The 20,026-nt window shown below is 41.6% G+C and overlaps 1 protein-coding gene across 1 annotated transcript in view; it reads right to left on the bottom strand.

Moving 5' to 3' along the window:
- Positions 1-18,541, bottom strand: part of LOC309603047 (transcription factor COE2) — a 144,506-nt gene extending 125,965 nt beyond the window's left edge. The window contains exons 1-6 of the mRNA XM_082337410.1: positions 18,403-18,541; positions 15,718-15,874; positions 14,652-14,715; positions 14,294-14,349; positions 13,836-13,909; positions 7,213-7,281 (exon numbers count right to left, since the gene is read on the bottom strand). Coding sequence (XP_082193536.1) covers positions 7,213-7,281; positions 13,836-13,909; positions 14,294-14,349; positions 14,652-14,715; positions 15,718-15,874; positions 18,403-18,533 — 551 coding nt within the window. The 5' untranslated portion in view covers positions 18,534-18,541. The remainder of the gene's footprint in view (positions 1-7,212; positions 7,282-13,835; positions 13,910-14,293; positions 14,350-14,651; positions 14,716-15,717; positions 15,875-18,402) is intronic.
- Positions 18,542-20,026: the final 1,485 nt, after the last annotated feature.

Raw genomic sequence — 20,026 nt, 5'->3', positions numbered from 1 at the left:
GGACAGCAAACTAGTAAAGAAATTTTCTTTTTACCTAAAAGAGGGGGCAAAAAAAGAAACAAACAAACAAATTACACATGAAGAGAACCACTTGTCAAATGGCTAGGATAGTGCACTTTAAGTTACTGACTCCCCACAAACATCCAGTCTACTAAAAAATTCATAAAGAGACAGATGGCACAACAGCAGCTCTTTGCAGGAGAGCAGGGTTTAGCAGTGAACAAAGGACTTTGACTCCCTAGGACAAGAGAAGAGATCATTGTGGGTTTTGGAGGCTTGGAAGGGGGGATTGGAGCATGAGGGGAGCAGAGGAGGGCTGCGTCTATCTGTGGCTCCTAGTTTCACCCCACAGACGCAATAGATTTGAGATATTTATTCTACCTTGGCAGGCTTACAAGGAGCATGGAGAATAGAGTAGAAGAAGAACAATCCAACTCTGCCATGTAGATGAAATCCTCCTTGCAGTAGAAATATGAAAAATAAAACCAAAAACTCTTCAAGGATCTGAAACCTCTTTCCACAGCTAGGTAATTGCTAACACTTTGTGTTAAGGGAGAAACTGAGGCATGGAGTTATGTGACTTGTTTAAAGTGACAGGGTAACTCAGTGTCAGTAGGAATTTGATCCAGGCCTCTGCATTCATTCTGTTCTGCCTCTAAGCATTAGGAAATATCCTTGTGTTACCCAATGGTTTTGGGGATCACCCTGAAAGGGAGATGGGAGGGATAAAGTCATTTTTAGATGGCTGAGATTAAAAGAAGGGAGAAAAAACAAAACAAAACAAAAAACCACAGGATACCCAGAAGTCTGCACTTATTTCAAGCCAGATGCTTCAAAATGAAAGATAATCTATATGCCCTTTTGCCTTTTTTAGGGAGAGGGAATTGGGGGGGGGGGGGGGGGGGGGGGCGACACACAAGAAGACATAAAGCCCAGTCCTATTAATGTGGACATCTCACACAGAGCACTTTAAGACACAGCATGGACACTATAGGGGCATAGTCAGAATGTTTAAGCTTGGCAACAGCTCTTTCCTAAAGCAAGTTTTAGTGCTTGCAAAATGTGCCAGCCAGCCAGCCTGGGAGAGTTCAGTCCTGTTTATCTATACAGCAGGTAGGGCATGAGTATCAGCAGGGAAGAAAATCTCTATCCGTGCCGCCCCATTTCCACATTGAAGGGATGGACCCCTATGGCACAAGAATGTAATCCAGTCTCTTCTGCTTCTTTATAGAGATGCTAACAAGTGTGCCAGCTGTGTCCATGCTTTGGGGTTTTTCTCTAAAAATAATAATAATAAAAGCCTAAATGTTTTCAGCTAACCAATACCATAGTTCACCATCTACTGAAACCACTGTGCCAAGTGCTCAGCTGGTGCAAGTCAATGTAGCACTGCTGACCCAGCTGCAGATCTGGCCCCATGCCTCCACCCACTGGTTAGTGCATGTCTCGACCCAAGGTAATACTCCACACAACCCAGCAGTTCACTCAAATCCCATTCATCACTACAGCCGCTGCCCCAGTAACAATCGCAATAAATAAAAGGTGGTAACAAAACACATTAGATTCTTTACAGGACAATTAGGAAGAGTTTAGGTTAACAGTAGGAGGACTTGAACCCAGGATCTCAGATTCTCAAAGCATCTGAGCTAAATGACCTCATTCCATCAGCTCAAAGACAGCCAAGGACTCAAGAGCCTCCACACAGTAAAACCATAAGGACAGCCAGCTACACACAACGCAGAGCTTATGCTCACATTTTGCAGTGGCGTTCCAAGAAATTTCCCCTGTAGTAATGAAAAAGTCTGTCCCATCCCAGTTGCATCACATTCTTTAATTGAATTAAGATGTTTCATTTGAATTACACAGAAATTTCTTTTGACTATTTATCTCTTATTAGAAGAAGAAAAAAAAAATAATAAGCAAATAAACTGTTCAACCAAAAAAGTCACCCGGTTCTCTGCAGTACCCTGAAGACTTCAATTAGATCACAGCTTTAGTAAACTAGGTAAAGCACTAAGAGTAACACATGCACAAAATAACCTGCTCTAAAGAGCTTAAATCTTCAAGAAACACAAATTAAAAATATCATTCACACTTGATGAATGGGGAATTTATATCCACAACTATACAACTCACCTAAAATGAGAGAGAAAATCTGCAGTAAAATGAGGAATTAAATTCATCTGCGGTATCCACGACCTCTTAACCATAAGACCAAGTTTCTTTTTATTTGCGTAACTGGGGTGGGAAAGGTAGCAAACTAAGTAATTATAATATAGCTTTCACTTCATTAAAATACAGCTTTCATTTGGGAAGTATCATCTTCAAAAGAGTAAAGCTTCCACCCTTCTTCCTGAAAGCCACCCCAACCCATCCACTTCATATCCCTGCCTTCAACGAAGAAGGAAACGTTAGTATGCAAAGTTCACCCTCTGATTTCCAGGAACTACAAGGAACATTAAGAACCACCACTTCAGCCATGAGAAAAAGAAACAAAAACATTTACATGTACATTTCTGAAGCCTCATAAACCTACCAATTCCACAGGTACTAACTTCAAAACCTAAGCAGAAAGACAGGATAAATAGAAATGAAGACCACTGGGAATCCACCAGTGCTGTGATCCACCACAGGAACACACTAGAACCAATTTAGCTCTGATGAATTTTGATCCTGTAGGCAAAGTTAAAGCTTGCTCTAACATTTTGAGAAGTGACCATGGCCTGTGTTGTCTAAAAAACTTGGAGTGCATATTTTGCAAATGCTTCTGGACTAAACATTTACCATGTAATCTCCCATATGTTCAGGTGGTCCTTTCAGTCCTGTGCTCCAGTGGAGTTATGTCTGTTTCTGCTTTTTGACGCCTGGAATAGCAGCATTGCAGGATTTGAGCTGTATCATTGCTGTTAAAACAGAGGCAGCATTCTGAAGTCAGATTCTGATCCAAGTTACACTGGAATTCTGACTCAGAACGTTGCAGGAACCTAAATATTCTAATGTATCCTACAGATCTTTATCAGTGGGAGAGGGCACACAGTAAATTTCAGTGAAGCAGCTCCCTTTCATATAAAAAAGTGCTGGTTTCCAAGAGTGAACGGAAAAATATCTGCAAGGTCCTTAGGATCTAAATCTGGTCCCCAGAGCAAAGGTCACAGCAGAAATGTTTTATTCAGCATAAGAACTTTTGGAATTCATTCAAGGAGAAGAAAAAAAAAAAACCACCAACAACAACATGGCTGGCATTTTTTTCCCACTGAACTATTTCTTCCTTTTTAAACAGGGATACAAGTTTCCATGATTTGGCAAACACCAGTGAATTGTGCCTCCCTACAGCAATAAACAGGTAAACCAACACAACAGTCTAAGCATCAGTCTCTGGAAGCGTAAAGAGCAAGGAAGCGTGGAGAGAAACAAATAAAGGGGAAAACACTGTACTGCTAATGGAGTTATGTTCTTTTGCAGCAACTTATAACATAGTCCCTAAACTCAGCTAAATTTGGTGTACACTTAGTTCAGTGCAACACTGGATGGCAGGTTATGACCTCAACAGATTTGAATGCTTCATTAGTCTCGTGAGGTTTGTAGGATGCATCTATAGCGTGGTCAGAAGTGTGCAATCATAGCACAGACAGGCACACCAGATGCAGCCACTTAGCTGGCTCAGGCAAAAAAGAAAAACAATAGAGTTGCAGTAGCACAGACATCGGTGTATATCTCTACCCAGTAGAAATGCCTCTCCTTGCTTCTTCACCACCCTCAGAGGTACCCAAAGTAGCTATTTTAACTTGTGCCCACTCATGATAGGAGTATACCTCTGAGTACCATACAGAGCTTGCTTCATCTGGGACTCTGAACCCCTCTACCTTGCAGCTCCTTTGCTGTTGAGGGAACCTGCTTGCCACTCACGGTCTGCTTGTACAGTAAGGCAGCTTAGAGATTAGTAATGTGGTGCCCTCCCAAATCCTTTATATTTGAGTAGGCCACTGCCTTTGCGGGAGTTGCAAATCAAACACAGAACTTGCTAGACCTAAGCTACACACAGCTCAACCTAAAACTGGTTCCATCTCTGCTCTCACACCTTGCGATAGTCACCTACTACAGCTTTGAAGATGCTGGTCTTTTCTATCCTGTACAATCAAACCACGTTTTCACCATGTAGGTCCCCACTCACAGCTGGAATTGCAATGCAGATGGCGACTCCCGAGTGCCAGCCCCAATTTTCTCACACACTCTTGCAGCAGGAGCAATGCATATGAATTAACCTAGGCTCAAAGGGAGAACCTAGCACCTTCAGACAAAGTTCTTCTCTGGCCTCCCTTTTCCTTCTATTCTAAATGGAAAGCTCTAGTCCTGTTTCACTTTGCACGCACTGTTTAGACATGACTCTGCGTAACACAAACGTATTTTTGTAATCCCTTCTCTCTCAGTTTTTTTTTTCCCCCTACTTCTCTAGAGACATGCTAGAATGTAACAGCTGCATTGTTACATGCAAATTTTTACATTTACTTTTCATTTCAAACAATGACAAAACAGCTTCATTCCAATTATTTTTTATTTTTAAAGAAACCCTGTAGTTCATTTTAAACTAAGAAAAAACCCACCATGAAGCCAACACTGAACTGAATATCTTACCATATTTATTAGCCTGCATGATTGCAGACGGTTGCAAGCTGCATTTCAGAAATTACATTCCACTTGCTACCAAGTTCTTAAGCATAGATGTTTTCTTCTAAAGAAGCCGTATAAAGACCCCCTAAATAAATAAGAACACCGCCGCCCAGGTTCTCAAGCTAGTTCAGAACACACATGACTCTCCAGGAGAGTTTTCTCCTTGTTTGAAAGACAGGGAGATTAGCCCCATTGAATGTAGCTTGGGAGAGCAGACTGTTTAGTTAAACTCCTAAGCAGTTGTACTTACTGCTGTGGAAATGTCTGAGGATGACAGACTAGACGATGAATTCCTCTGTGCACAGATACATACAGCATAACTCTGTTATTATATTTGCATTACATGTGTTGATTAAGATGTACTACACAAGATTATCCCTCCCTCCTCAAACCTTGTTTAACTGGGTAAAATGGTGGAATAGAAATAACTGTACAGAAGAGGGAGTCATCTGCTAGATGCTGCGCTACTGATTGGCGGTAGAACAAGAAAAAAGATCTAGCTTCAAGTTTAGCTTCTATTCACCACACTGCTCACTAAACCATGCCACCTCCAGACAGCAGTGCAGATTTGTAATTGTTTCTTTCCTCTGTGGCCTAAACCTGATTTAGTGACTGCCTTTAAAACCAAGTGAAAACAGCTTTATCGGGCTGTACCCCTTATTTCTCTCACGTACCTTATTATTATCCCTACCGAACTCCAGATTTCACTTGCAATTTTGAGACACGCACACGCAGAGATGAAAGGGAAGAACTGACACTCAACAAAAAACTGCCAGACTGAACCTAGAGGATGCTTCCACGCGAACAGAATGCCTATAGGCAGAAAGCCTATTGCTGTTAGCAGGGGAGTTATGAATAGAAGTTCTAGGCTTAGAGCAAGTTAGGAAAGCTTAGGACTCATCGACCACACACATGACTTGTGACGCACATTTTACACAAAGTTGTTAAAAAGAATAGTCCTTTTCTTTCTAATAGTTTCACCTCCATTGCATTTTACATCAACAGATCTGAAATCCCCACAGAAAGCATCAGAATCTTCATTTTGCATGAAAATGGACAGCTTGCTCAAGATGGCAAATACAGTTAGTGGTAAGAACTACCCCCTTCACGGTCTTAACTCATAGCCTTACGTCATGCTGCCTCTCCAGCAGTCAGACAAGTTTCAGAAAATTCAGATTTCAGACTGGAAAGTCCCCAAATGCAGATTCATACCAAACATCAACACAGCAAAAAATAAGCTAGAAATTTCATAGAAAAGGTCAAGATGGCATATCTAGGACTTCTGCTTCTAGTCAGGAAACTGTCCCTCACACCCACACAAACAGCCCAGTTTGCTGGAATTTCCAACTTTGCTCCCAACCACAACTTGTCAGTACAAAGTTAAAAGGAAAAATCATGGGGTAAAGGGAGTGGAAGAACCCCATCACATCATCAAAGTTCCAAAATTATTTACATTGACTCTGTGATGAAAAAAAGGAAGGAAATAATTGTAGATTGTTATTCAAACCAGCTTGACCATTCTGAATGCCAAAACAAAATTCACAAGAAATACAATGTCAAATAACGCTTATTAGAATGTAGATGGAATGTGCCAGACACATACAGACATAAAAACTGAACCCACAATCAATCCACTTCGGCATCAGCTCTCCACCAGCCCCTTGTACCAGCTGCTTCAGGGAAAGAAACTCTTTTAAAGAGTTACAGTAGAGCAATCTGGGGGGCAAAGGTTTCTTCCTGACTTTTCCTTATTTGCTGTTCTCCTTCTGGAGATCTTGGTTGCGTACTTCTTTTTGAGACAGCTCTGTCTTCTTATTTTTCCTTTTTGAATCTTGCTGAACTCCAGACCTCAAACAACACTTTGAGTCAGTGAGTTCCACAGGCTAGTTTTCTAAGCCTCCAAAAATACTCACAATTTTAAACGTGCCACTTCATGATTTAACAAACTGCTGCTCTCCCCATTTATGTTATTTACCCAGAAACTGGCAAGCAGAACCTAGACCTGGATCTGGAACTGACTCATATATGAAGCTGCTGCCCTACATAAAATTGCTCACAATCCCCAAACCATCAGTTTTAATCCTGCCTAATCCTGCCAATTTTAATCCAACACCTAATATGTTGCACTTCAGCCTTTACCTCTTCCTTCCCCCCCACATTTCTACAAAAATATTGTTATTTTGTTCAAGAATATTATTGAAGCTGCCAGGTTGCTCAAAGCTTTATCCGTCCCAGTAATCCAGCTGGATCACATCCCTGGTGAACAGAAAATATTCCAGATACATACATGGAATATTTGCTCACAATGAAAATGATACACAGAGAACTTAATTTAAAAAATAAACATCAACAATTTTGTCAAGGTAAGCCCAGATGGACTAAAGCTAACCAACTCTTAGGCTGGCATTTTTCTAAACAATCACAAAGCACAGACATCATCGAATGCAGACACTGACAGATAACCATCAAGAAACATCCTCAGCCACCTCAAAGCACACACAATTTAGCGTTGCTTTTGTGAGAAAATGAGGATTTGTTTCCTACCTGTCAATGATCACGGGGTCAGACGGAGTCTCATTTCTGTTGCCGCAACTTTTCTTCTCACAGCACCGACTAGAGAAAGAAAACCAAAATTAAAGAATTACTGGGACAGTTGATAGCAAAGCAACCAGCTAAAAACCTTGTCTGCAAACCTTCAGGACTCAATATATGCCTGGAAGAGTGACTGAGAAAATTCTGGCTACGGTTTCCAGAAGGGAGAAGAACTAAGGGAATTGGGTGCCCAAATCCTGGTTAATTCCAGCTGGAGTTTGGCACTTGGCTCCCCGTAGTCTTTTTTTTTAAATTCCCAGCCAAAAATGAACAGCAATATGGTCACACTTTAGACTAAGGCACTATTTGTAAGGGCTTAAGAAGTGATGAACATATGTCATAACGACATTACAGGCATGAGTATCATGTGTTATGTATGGTTAAAAGTCCATCAAAAGAAGGTGTTAGAACTGACTATAAGCAACCTACTGATTTGTTATATTCTAATAACTGATTGTTGATTATTAAATATCTAGTGACCCCTAAGTTTCATACACCCACAGAAAACTTCAACACTATAGTAGCACCAATGAAAAAAACAGAAATTGAACACACTTAGATCCTACTAAGGATCTGAAGAGATATTTTTTCAGGCTGGCATTTCATCTGTAAGTCCCTTTGCAATTGTTTCAGTGATGATAAGCCCTTAAGATTAAGCATGTATTTATACACATTTTATACTGTGTAGCCACCAACATGATTGTACAGAAATTAGAACTCTCTCTGATGAGCTCACAACATAAAATACATATATTTATCTGACTTGGTAAGAAAATGCAAGATAATGCTGTTGCCCTCAGGAGCCTGCTGTAAGGTTCATATTGCAGAATGATAGCCGTGTTATGCCCACACCTATGCGTGTGTGCATGCACACATAGGCAAAGAGAACTCTGTGTGTGTGTGTATATATATGTGTGTGTGTGTGTGCGTGCAAATGCACGGATATGTACATACATACACAGATATATCAGGAGATGGTACGGAAGAATACAACCTCCGCTTAGGAGCTATTTGATGTTCTTCACTCCCAGTGAATTAAACTTTCTTCAGGAAAGAACAGAACCACTGCATTTCCTTTTCCCATTTTTAATAATAATAAAAAATTTTTAAAAAGGGAAAAAAAAAAAAAAAAAAGAAGAGGCGGGTCGTTATCTGATTTTCACTGATATACTCATTGACATGGTTGATGCTCCTTGCATATACAACACCTGAGTACTAAAAGTTTAATAGACTTTAAAACCAGTCCTTGCTCTGAAATTCTCAATTTTAAAAATTTGTAGCAACACAGAAGTCTGTTAGAAGATTTAAGCTGTCTTAATGCTCAGATAGCTTGTTCCAACCAAAGCTAACGGGAGAGGGAGGATGGAGGCATCCAAAACTTTAAGTAGACTATATCAGAAGTCCCATGTGCCTCAGAAGTCACCAGATCAGATTCTGCCTTGAGTTACACAAATACCTTTCCAAATTACGTTTTTCACATTCTGATGAGGTTGTTCAAATTTACACGCATGGAATCAAAAAATTGTTTAGGTTTTTGTACGGTGGTATAATAGGTGCTGAACACATTTGCAAATTCTCAAGTCGGTCTGAATCCCACAGTTTTCCAACTGAGGAGCAATTCCAAGCAGAGGAATTAAAAATAAATAAATAAATTAATAAATTAAATGCTTGAATTCACTGAAGGCTGTACAAAACATGAGAGTCGTTTTTTTCTTGAAATGCCTAATATTCAATTATAAATACCTAAAAAAAGCATTTACACAAAAAAACTCTTTCAGATATGAAAAATTTCAAATGCATACACTTTCTCCTGAAGTTACAGTGTCTGCCAGGAACTTCCCGTTTGCAAGTTGAAATTGCCCTGCAAGATGAGATATAACTAGAAGATCTATTTGAATAGCAGCTCTAACTGTTTCAACATTTCTACATTCCCTTTGCCTCAAACCTGCACTTATTCATCGATGCTAGTCCTTTTAAAATAAAAGGATACACTAAATATTTAAAAATCCCTGGGGCAGACCCTCTAGCTGCTGTAAATTGTCATAGCTCCATCGACTTCAGTGAAGCTATGGTAATTCACACTAGCTAAGAATATCCCCACTCCCTCCTTCTCCCAACTTTGTTTTAAGTGCATCTTTTATGCATTTCACTGCCTAATGATTGTTTATAAAGAATTGCATATTTTTGTACTAAAAGCCAAGATGTGAGATATTTTCTGAAGAAAAAAAAAATTAACCCCAAAAAGGCAGAAAACCCTCGCTCAGAAGAATATAAATTTGGCATGTACTGCTGACATGTCCAATACAATGACGTATTGGAAATAACACCAGGAATAAATGCCTTGCTGGTTTACATGCCGCTATAATAAAACAACAAAAGGAACCCAATTCTTAAAATAGTTTTGTAGTGTTTTGTCGTTGAGGTTTTTTTACATCTAGCTGAAACAGCAGTCATTTCCTCGCTTTGCAATAATACTAAATGAGATCTCCTTTAGTCATGTAACTTATGCAGATGGTCATAAAAAAATATTTCTGCTTGCACTACATCACAGTAAGGTTCAAGCAGAATACACTAGCAGTACCTCCACCACATCACATCAGCTCATACACTCTTCCCAGAGAGGTTGCCATTTCTTGGCATAGTAAGCGTTTTAGAATGAATTATGCGAGACTGGAGTACAACATGGCTGGGTTCCGAAATAAGTGCGTCTTGTTTTATTTTAGTTTTCACAATTGCCACAGTTAGGAACTTTATGTTTGTAATACTTAAAAATTTTCCTTCTAAAACTGTGGCTTACAGCTAGAGTTCTCCAAATGTTTTACAAATGTCTACATTCTTATCACACTCGGCCAACAGATTTTTTTGTTAGAGTGCTAGAGTTTCCCCTTGACTGTAATACTTTTTGAGCCCGAACATATGAAAAAATATCTTGATCAGGGAAAACAGTCACTTCCAGTGAATGACTAGTTCACACATAAATCAGAGTGCTTTTAAAGACTGAGGATGTTTCAGCCCAGCATTTTAGCGCAAGTACCTCTCAAATCTTTAAATCCCTGTTTCCAAGTATTTCCAAGTATCCAAGCAGTAACATTTCCAATGAGCTTGTTTTACAAATGCTGTCTGTAACAGAATTGACTTGTTCCAATTTAAGTCAATGGCAAAAATCCCCAAATCTGGTCGTCCAGGATCAAGCCTACAATATTCTCTTTAAGCAAATTACTGGCATGACTTCACCAATATTTACACTTCTGCTACAATGTCTTGCTAGGAACATCCCTTTAGAGATGCTCATTTACTGAAAACAAGAATATCAAGGCCCCTAAGTCTTGATATTCCTTTCATATGACTTTCCCTACATGGGAAAAATAATGGTTTAAATTATGAACAGTCCTGAAAAAAACCTCATAACAAACACAGAAACCAAAAAGCTACCACAGACAACACCAGATCTACAAACTGAATACTCCAGAAGGCTCACGTCAAAGGCAAACTTGCATCCTTTCCCTCCTCACACTTGACTAAAATGGTTTTAAAATTCAGCCCTCAACTTCCCTCCCCTCACCCCCCCTCAAAAAAAAAAAAAAAAAAAAAAAAAATCTGTCTCTAATTTCAAACTCAAATAAGCTCACAGCATGGTGGCCTTTGTTTTGTTTTCTTCTCCCCAACTCCTCCCTGCAATTGCATAACAAAAGTGTCTAAATTCACACCATCTGGCCGATAAAGACACAGGCCCCAGTGGCCGCCTGGCCCAGCTGATTAGAGCTCCTGTCTAGTCTGAGCCTTGTGGCGAAAGTCACAGCTGTGGGGCTTGCTTGCACTCAATACAACTCTGTTATTAGCCAGCTGTAGGCCCTGAGACTACTTCTGTTCAAATTATACCACCTTTTAACCCTCTGAGCATTGAGGGCATAGGGGGTTGCTGGCAGCAGCATAACAACTAGTTTCCTCTTAGTCGATAATTGGAAGAAAAAGAAGAAGAGAAAAAAGTTATGCCAGGAGAGGAGACTGTTTACCTTGATTTCCAGCCGTTGGGGGGAAAAGACTGTGTATTTATGACAGACCCACCTAACAGGAACAGTTCCCATTAGGCCGTAATAACCCAAATGAAAAATTTCAAATCTGCAAATAAATAAATAGAACCTCTCACTGAAAGCACTAATTATTGAGAGTTGAGAGTTTAACTTTCAATTGGTATGACAGATTGTTGTAGCCGTATCAATATTTAGACAACTTTCCTGCTAAGCATGCATCTGTCACTGTCTGAGTGGAAGATGGGGAGTTTCGGATGCACTTGTCTCTATACAGCAAGAATATCTGCGAGTGTGATTACATACAAAAAAAGTACAAAAAAAAAAAAGCCTACATTCAACTAGCGGGGATTGGAAGAAGAGGAGCAGAAAGACAGGCAGACCCTTCTTTTTAAAAACAGTAGGCATCAATTTGGACAGCAGAGTGGGTACAGTGCATTAAATTTTTATATACTGTTACTAATGCAAACTAAACTAGCGGCTTTAAAAATTGATGCTGCCACTTAAGCAGCACACAATGAGGAAGATTTGATTATTGTACTTAAAAGAAATAAAATAAAATGTCAAGTTTAACTAGAGTTGGATCCATTCCCTTGGCATTATTCAAAGTGATATGTGTAATGCCTCTTCAGAATACACAGCATCCTGTTCAGAGATACTTTAGAAAAACACGACATTTAAAAATCAAATGTCTTGATTAGGTTACAGAGCGCTTTTGACTTCATTCACTAATCTGTGTTTTACATGGAAAGGACGTCCCCGAGTTTTAATTCTTCCTTGGCTAATCTGTCAAGCAGGAGAGTTCAGTATAATCAGAATAATGGTTTACATTTGTAGAACACTACCTTAAATCAAGCACGGAATATGTTTATAGGCATCAGTGGAGGCGAGGTATATAAAAGCTGAGCAGAGCGTTTGATACTATAAAGGCACGGAGAGGAAGCAGGGGAAAAAGCCAAATTAATTTTATTTTAAAGAAGTACATTTGGATGGGAAGGTGCTGGTGTTTGCTGCTGAAATATTTTAACTTCTAAAATAGAACTGCACTCTATACAGGAAGAGTGGAGGAAGATGAAGTATGCTAACTGTCGTTTTGTTACCACAAACCAGAACCCAACTGCACAGCAATTCAAAGATTTCCCTTCTCTAACATTCACCTAGTTATAGTGAAGACTTTCAACAACGCGGATAGCGTATATATTTAAATATGTATACAAGTTCTAGATGTGCCAGAAAGTAACATATATACCTTTCATCTTTGCTACTACATCTACAGGTCCTCATAAAGCACACCGTATGCATCTCTCATACATGATATACGCTGTGTTTGTGCATACATACGTGAATGCTGGTCAAAAGTAACAACGCTCATTTTCTTAATTAATGAGAGAAAAGCACAACAGATAAACGCTATACATTTGATTCTTATTATATTTAAAAAGTAATGGAACAGTTGACATAATTGTTAAGCACCGAAACTGAGACCTCTCCTTGACAAGAAGTCTGTCCAAATAAGCTGCTCTTACTACTATATTAACTTAAAAGGCTACTTTAAAAACAAAAAATCGAGTAGCAAACTGCAACATTAAAAGAAGCAATGTTCAGTCCAACAGCTTAACCCCCTCCCACTAATACAATAAATCACAAACTGTGTTTAATAAAGGTCAAGATTGGTTGTGCCTTTCATTTTATGAAAGGACATTCTATGCACAATTTAACACATTTTAATATAAGAACATTGACTGTTTGCATTGTTATATGTATTGAAAAAAATTTAATTACATGAGAACAGGAAAAGTAATAAGTTACCATGGAAGCACCATGTACATACGTAAGGTACATGTAACTTCAGACTTATACAAATGTTATTAAAAGCATTCTCAACTCATTTTACCCTCTAATTTATAACTTTGCATGCTAAAAATAGTGTCTTTCTTAATTAAAAGGTGGAAGTCCCCTAAATATTGCTTACATGGTATAGAAAAGGATTTGTGTTTTGGTTTGAGGGGTTTCTTTTTTGGTTGGGGTAGAACTAACCAAAATTAAAGAACATAAATGATGATTATTTAATTAAGAAAATGAAAATATTTCACCAGAGAAAATTACATGGAGAATGGTATTTAGTTTCCAGGTAAAAATCTATAAGTTAAACTGCTCATTCTCAAAAGGTGAGCAGGAATTTTGTAAGAAATAAGCATATGAAACGCCTCGATTTAAACAACACATACAAAGGCCTAGTTTAAACAAAAATAGTGCAGCTCAGACTGTGGACCTGGAGTTGCTAAATCTCTTGCAGTAAAAAAACCAACCAAACAAAAAAACAACCCCAAAAAAACCCACACCCAAATATCTGTATTGAACCCAAATCAAATATTATCCACATGTAAAAAGAAAGTCTTCCTACACAAAGAATCTTTCTGACTCAAAAACAAACAAACAAACAAAACAAATCAAACTCTTCCTACCTACAACTTCATCGGAAAGGCCATTTTGGCATCTATGGAAACAAACTTAACAAATGATATGCCATTAATAAAGTCATCTTACCTGCACATGACTTCATGGGTAAGCAAAACTCTGCACATTTCAGGATTCTTGTTCTGGCCTTCATAAGTTATGGGCTGCAAAAATTAAGAAAAGGGGTAAGCCAGTAATGTCAGGGGGTTACTTATTTGTCATAATATTCAGATCTGAGGTGAAGGCTTTTTACCATTGCTCACCATCACTTGCAAATAAATACCTTCCCCCAAAGCCTTTATGAGCAGGGAAAGCAGCTTATACATAAATACTGATAAAAAGTGGACAAGAACCTACAATCCGTAGAGGAAAAAAAAAAAAGAGACTTAAGAGCATTACTTTTCAATTGCCCTCAAAAATAAGGTCTGCAATACAGATGAACAAGAGACAAAAATGAACCAGAGAAGAAGAAACATGCAGGGCAACGTTAAGAAAAAAGGAAGGTTGAGGTGGGACAGGATAGCACGGCACATATTAGCTACGCTCACCTGCTTAGTGACTGAATCGATGAGTCTAACATACAGATCCTGTTCAGTCCTGACACCTAGAGCGAGAGAGAAGAGTAATAAATAATGCTGTTACAGGCATCTTTCCCTAAACATCAGAACAAAACCATTTCGTTTCATCTAGTGCCTTATTAAACATACTCAGAAAGACCATTCAGTTTTGTTTCCTCTAGTGTGTTTTCCCAAGCCCATCCACACCAGGTAAACTTCAGAGCTCATCCCTACACCGAAGAGGCATCACGCAAGGGAATTTCTGTGTATTTTAGAAATCATAGTGACAGCACCTACAAACCTTGCCTCACTGTACAACCTACAGAAGGTGACTGGAAAGGGGACTCACCATTGCTATAAAGGAGTTGGAGTTTGTAATGCGTGCCATTGTTCGTCTTTTCATTGCCTTGCTCCTGAAAGAGAAAATTAAAAAAAATTTCTTCCAGAACTTACACTTGGCACATTTAAAATGCAAAAGCTGATAATCATGATGGAAGTGACAACAAAGTTCATTAAAATTCTGAGAGATGAATCCACTGATTGGGATATATTAACCTTCCGAATGACCCAGGACCAACTACAAAATACTGCTGACATCTTTTCCTGGAGGAGTTCAAGAACTTCTTTTCCTCTCTTATTTGCTATTATGCTCTCAACTTTTTCAAGTTCGTCACTGAGACGAATTTGCACATTTCAAATCAGTTAATATAAAGCAGATTGATAGTGGGAAAGCTCAGTGGGTTTTGGTTTTAATGTGTTCGTTACTTTGCACTAGTGTTATTTTGAGTCATCATTGATATTTATTTCCTGAAGGTCGTGTTACAGGGATCTTTCTTGCGTGTTTTTTTACTGTAATTTCCTAGAAGATAATTATTTATGAGCATCCTTCATAATTAAAAAAATCTTGCTCATGACTAAGAAAATAATTGTAAAAACAAAGTCAAGTGGTCAACACATGGATTTAAAATCGAAAAGCAAATGCTTTTCAGGTCCTGCCATTGACTTTGGAAAGAAATACGTATAATCAAGCTCAACAGATAATATGACAGATTACTGGTTGGATTCCACTTCTGCTAGGGTACTAATAAAACTTGGCAGATCTGGTAGGTAGCCCCCCCCCCCCAAAAAAACACACAAAAAAACCCCGCATTTGTCCCCCATGAAATTTTTTATTCTTAGTGGGTGTATGAAATTCCCATTATATTCCCGATACGATACAGCAGAGGCTTGCAAGCCTTTTTAACTACAGCAGCACACAGAGGGCAACAGCTCTACCAAAGCACCTGAACCCTTAACCAAGAGCTGGTTGTATTTTGTTAGGGACAACAGGTATTAAAAGTTAGCAGCTCAACGGGGGAGAAGAAAAGATCAAATTTGGAGGGGAAAAGAAGAAGAAGAAAGATAACAAGCCTTACTTTATCATTTTCTACAAAGTCCACAAAAGCTGTCCTTTCTATTTCCACGGGCTGCCCCTGTCTGTCGTAGAGAGCCAGAACAAAGTGAAAGAAATTGGATTTCCTCAAGTTGGAGGGTGGCTGCTTTTCAAAGTGAGCTCTGGACAAAGCTACTCCGCTGTGGAGGAAACATACGGGATAGGGTGTGGGGGGGAGAGACAAAGACATTACCAGGTTGTGCGGCAGTAACACAGCAAAACAACAACAGAAAAGGCAGAACACGTTCAGAGAAAAGCCGGGGAGTCGTCCACCTCGTGCGAGTGCCACCCGAGGTTAGGAGCAGCCGCTTGCCACCCCCGCCGCCGAGCCTGGCGCTTCCCCGCCGCCCGGGCGCGCTCGGCGGCTCCGCTCCGGCGGCGGGACGGCCGGGAGGGCCGGCGGCGGCCGAAGGGGCGATGCCCAAGTTTGAAGCTGTCATCGTAACGCTGCTTTCAGCTTGGCCCCGGCATCTTTATAGTTGTGCTCTGAGGACAAGAGTCACTTACAGACCCCGAATGTGAAGAGGTGGGTTACTGCTAAATGCAGCAAGCGTTTTACCTCCTCCTCTACCTAGTTCCTTCGCGCCTGTCGGGCTCGTTTCTGGAATGCAACACGCAGGGTGGGAAGTAGATGTTAACGTATGGAAGTGCTATCTGTACATCCCAGCACCGCTCGCTTTTCCGGTAGGAGAAGACAAGCGACCTAAAAGCATTTCCTACAAGCGGGCTGTCAACTTGAGGGCACCTACGTTTTAGGTAAAAGACGACTAGTTTCAAGCAGAGCATCCACCTTCCTCAGCTGCGAAGTTTGTCATGTAGTCTTTAGTCACTGACCTATTTGAACCGATGCCTGCATCTTCAATTTCTCATTTAAATTGAAAGAATTTAGACTCGGGTTAATTAGCCCTTGCCCAAATCTTGTCTCTGGCTGCAGAAAATGCAGTGACGTTTCCCACACGTTTCCCGGCTTGGAATCATTCAAACGCTTTTGCGTATCCACAAAACGGCAGCTACATTTCTTAGGGAAATCAGTGGTAGCTCCCTCTCCCTAATGCCGATTTCTACCTACTGCAGAGAAAATAGGTGCACATGAGCACCTCCATATTACTTAGTAGGCAGATTAAGACTATCTGCCAGACAAGTTAGGAGTCAGAACTGCTTCGGTTTTCAGTCCCCAAAATAGCTCCACTGCGTTGGCCAAAGTATTTGACTCTTTCGGAGAACTACAGATGTTTCCCTGCGTTTTCCATTGCCAAATAGGTACAGCGTGAACTCACCGCATCCGCCACAACTGCACCTAGTCTGGGGCTTCCTCTCACTCTGCCTGCAAGAACTCGGGTTTCTCGGTTTGTTACGGATCTCTGAAAAAACCCTGGCGATGCCAGCCTCTAGCACAATGCGACTGCATCTCCACCGCTCCCGCGAATTAAAGGCTTCTTAGGAGCAGTTTCCTTTTACTTTCAGTTTCCCCAGGAATAAATCTCTTCTCTCCCCCCCCATCGTATTTATTAAACGGTCTATCGACATTCATAAAACTCTGATAACTCCTCCCATAGTGCTTGGAAAACCTTGCTCACGGATCAGGCCGTGAGTGGGGGCACGGATGTACTTATACAACGTCCCTGTTTCATTTGAAGTCCCATCTGCTGGTACATGCCCTTCACCTTGTCGCTATATTAAATAAAACCCAACTTATTCCAGGGACCGATCTAGCATTCCCCTTCCCTGACGGTACTACTTTTTTGTTGTTGGCTTTTTTTAAAAGGTATCCAGAGAGCGAGGAGGAAAAAAAAGTAATTTACTTAAAAGGGGTTTTCATCGTCTTACCCCTAACGGGAAGAGACTGGAATAACGGTCCTGTGCCGACTTGGCTGGGATGAGAAATAGAAGGGGGGTGTGGGGGGAGCTAACCCGCCCAAACAAGTACAAACCAAAGAGCCAAGCCCCCGGCTCGGTGTGTTTGCTGGCCTTTCAGAGCAGCAGAGACCCCCCGCCCCGGCGGGCAGGTGCCAGCCGCCAGGCAGGGCCGGGCGGGGGGGCCGCGCCGGGAGGCTGCGGGCTGCGGCCGCCCCGCCGCCGGCCCTGGCCGCAGCCTCCCCCGCCGCCTCGAAACCGTGCTTTGCTCTCCGCTTCCCTGCTCGCAGCCTTGAATCCACGGGTTAAGATTTCGCCAATGCCTACGGTAGCTACAGAGCCACTTGAATTAAGTAAAACAAGATGGGCCGGGGGGGGGGAGCGGGAGATCTACATTGAAGTTAATTCTAACTTGGTCCACTCCTGTTCGGCTGCCTGGCCCAGAGAGCGGGAAGGAGTAGGCTGTATCGCTAGGTACAACCGATCCACCCCCACACCCCTCCCGTGTGCAGGAAAAGAATGATCCGCGCTCGCTGTCATCTGATCCCCGCACTGGATTTTAGGACTCTTGATGCTCTCCGATTTTGGAGTGCTTCTGCCTTGCCCTAGCTGTACTACCTTGAATTTTCACTGACTAGAGGAGACCGGGAGGTGGGAGGGGGACAGAAAGGGAGAAAATAAATTTAATATCAAATGCAAAAAACAACAGGGAGTAAAGAAAAGGCTTGCCTAAAAAAAAAAAGAAAAAAAGAAAAAAAGAAAAAAAGAAAAAAAAAAAGCGGGGGAAGAGTGGGGGAGAAATAGTCACGGTTACCTTTGTGCTGCTACGTTTGCATCCACAACCCCAACGTTTCTGACCCAGGACCTGACGGAATCCATTTCAGAACCTAGAGATTTATCTTTCAGAATTGGTCCTCTTCCTAAAGTATCTTGAATCCCAAACATTTAAAAAGTCTATTCCAACTAGCAACAGTTTCCTTTTGGGGGATAAGGGAGGAGAAAAGAAAAAAAAGGAAAAAAAAAAAAAAAGACGCAGCCTTTGAAATGGACACACACAAATCCCAGGAAAGTGGAGAAGTTCAGCTTTAAAACCAACTTCTTCTGCTTTTAAATGCTACGTGTTTTTAGTGCCTTCAAACAGGGAAGAAAAGTTTTTCCTCTTGCAAAGCAAAAGTTACGCTGATTCAGTCTTGCCTGGTATCATCATCCTTCAACCGCAGGAGAGGAAACTGCATCCAGAAACTGAGCGCTGTTAACAAGGATCACCTGTTTCTCAACAGAGACAGGGAGAAGGATTGATTGCTGCCTAATCCAGAGGAAAAAAAAAAAAAAAAAATAGAAGAAGCGGGATATAATGTAAAAGCAGGGAAGAAGTGGAGCTAAGGAGAGCCTGAGGACACGCTACGCCGGGAAGAGGCGATCCTTCCCGAACCGGTCACCATGAATGGGTTACAGCAACGGGAGCGAACATAGCGGCGAGGGGGAGGAGCCCGTGCCCAAATAAGGGCGGACATTTGCATAACCTCACCCGATTGGAGGGCTGCGGGCAACCCCGCGCCGCCGTGCCCTCGCCTCGGCTCCGGGCTCGGCGCGCTCAGCCCGGGGCGGGGGCGGCCGGGCCGGCGGTGGCCCGCTGCTGGCGGCGAGCAGGTAGGGGCCGGCCGCTCGCCCCGCGGCGGCAGCAGCCCGGGCGGGCTAACTTCTACTGTAGCGCCACAGCCTGCCAGCCCCACGCCAAACGCTCCTGCCCCATAACAATTAAACTGCGCTGAGAGCGGCGATCTCTAGAACCGCGTTCCGCGCTGCGGTAATAAAGCCAGGGCACAGGTAGTTGGCTGGTGGGCTTCCAGGCGCCGTTATTTAAAAGAAAAAAAAAGTGCTCGGAGGGAACGAAGTGGGTGGCGGTCGCGATGCTGTGGGTGCAGAGGCCGCCTGCGGGAGCAGGGGCGAGCGAGAGGGGCTGCAGCGCAGCCAGAAGACCCCGAAGTTCTCGCTGCGGGCGAGCTGTCAGGTCTAGCCTTAAAACTTTTTGTAACGCCCTATGCAGGCAAAATTTGCCATTAAAAGGGAGTTGGAGCTCTCCCCAGCCCGCTGTGAGCCAGGACGATACCTGCCTCTGCGTTTATTTTAAATTTTTTAAAGCCACTCTGCCTTGGTGATATTTTCCTCCTGGCCCTTTTGTATTCTGATCTGTGTATAGATCTGCCTCTGAAATCTATATAACACCAACGCGAAAACAGATTTCAAGACAATGAATGCAAATCTGTGCTCAGAGACCATCTGCCAGATGAGGGAATCAGATGTTCGGTAGTTAAAGGGACAGCGCAAGGATTTCCTTGACTCATTATGTGCAGCTCCTCTCTTTAACCTGCTTTATTTTTTTTTTTTTTTTAACGGGATAGAAATATAGTTTCCATTTCAGAATAAATCCTAACTCC

This window comes from Platalea leucorodia (genome assembly GCF_965183815.1).
Source record: "Platalea leucorodia genome assembly, chromosome: Z".
NCBI lineage: Eukaryota > Metazoa > Chordata > Aves > Pelecaniformes > Threskiornithidae > Platalea > Platalea leucorodia.
Note: the sequence above shows the minus strand (reverse complement) of the source record. Positions and strands in the feature narration are given on the sequence as shown.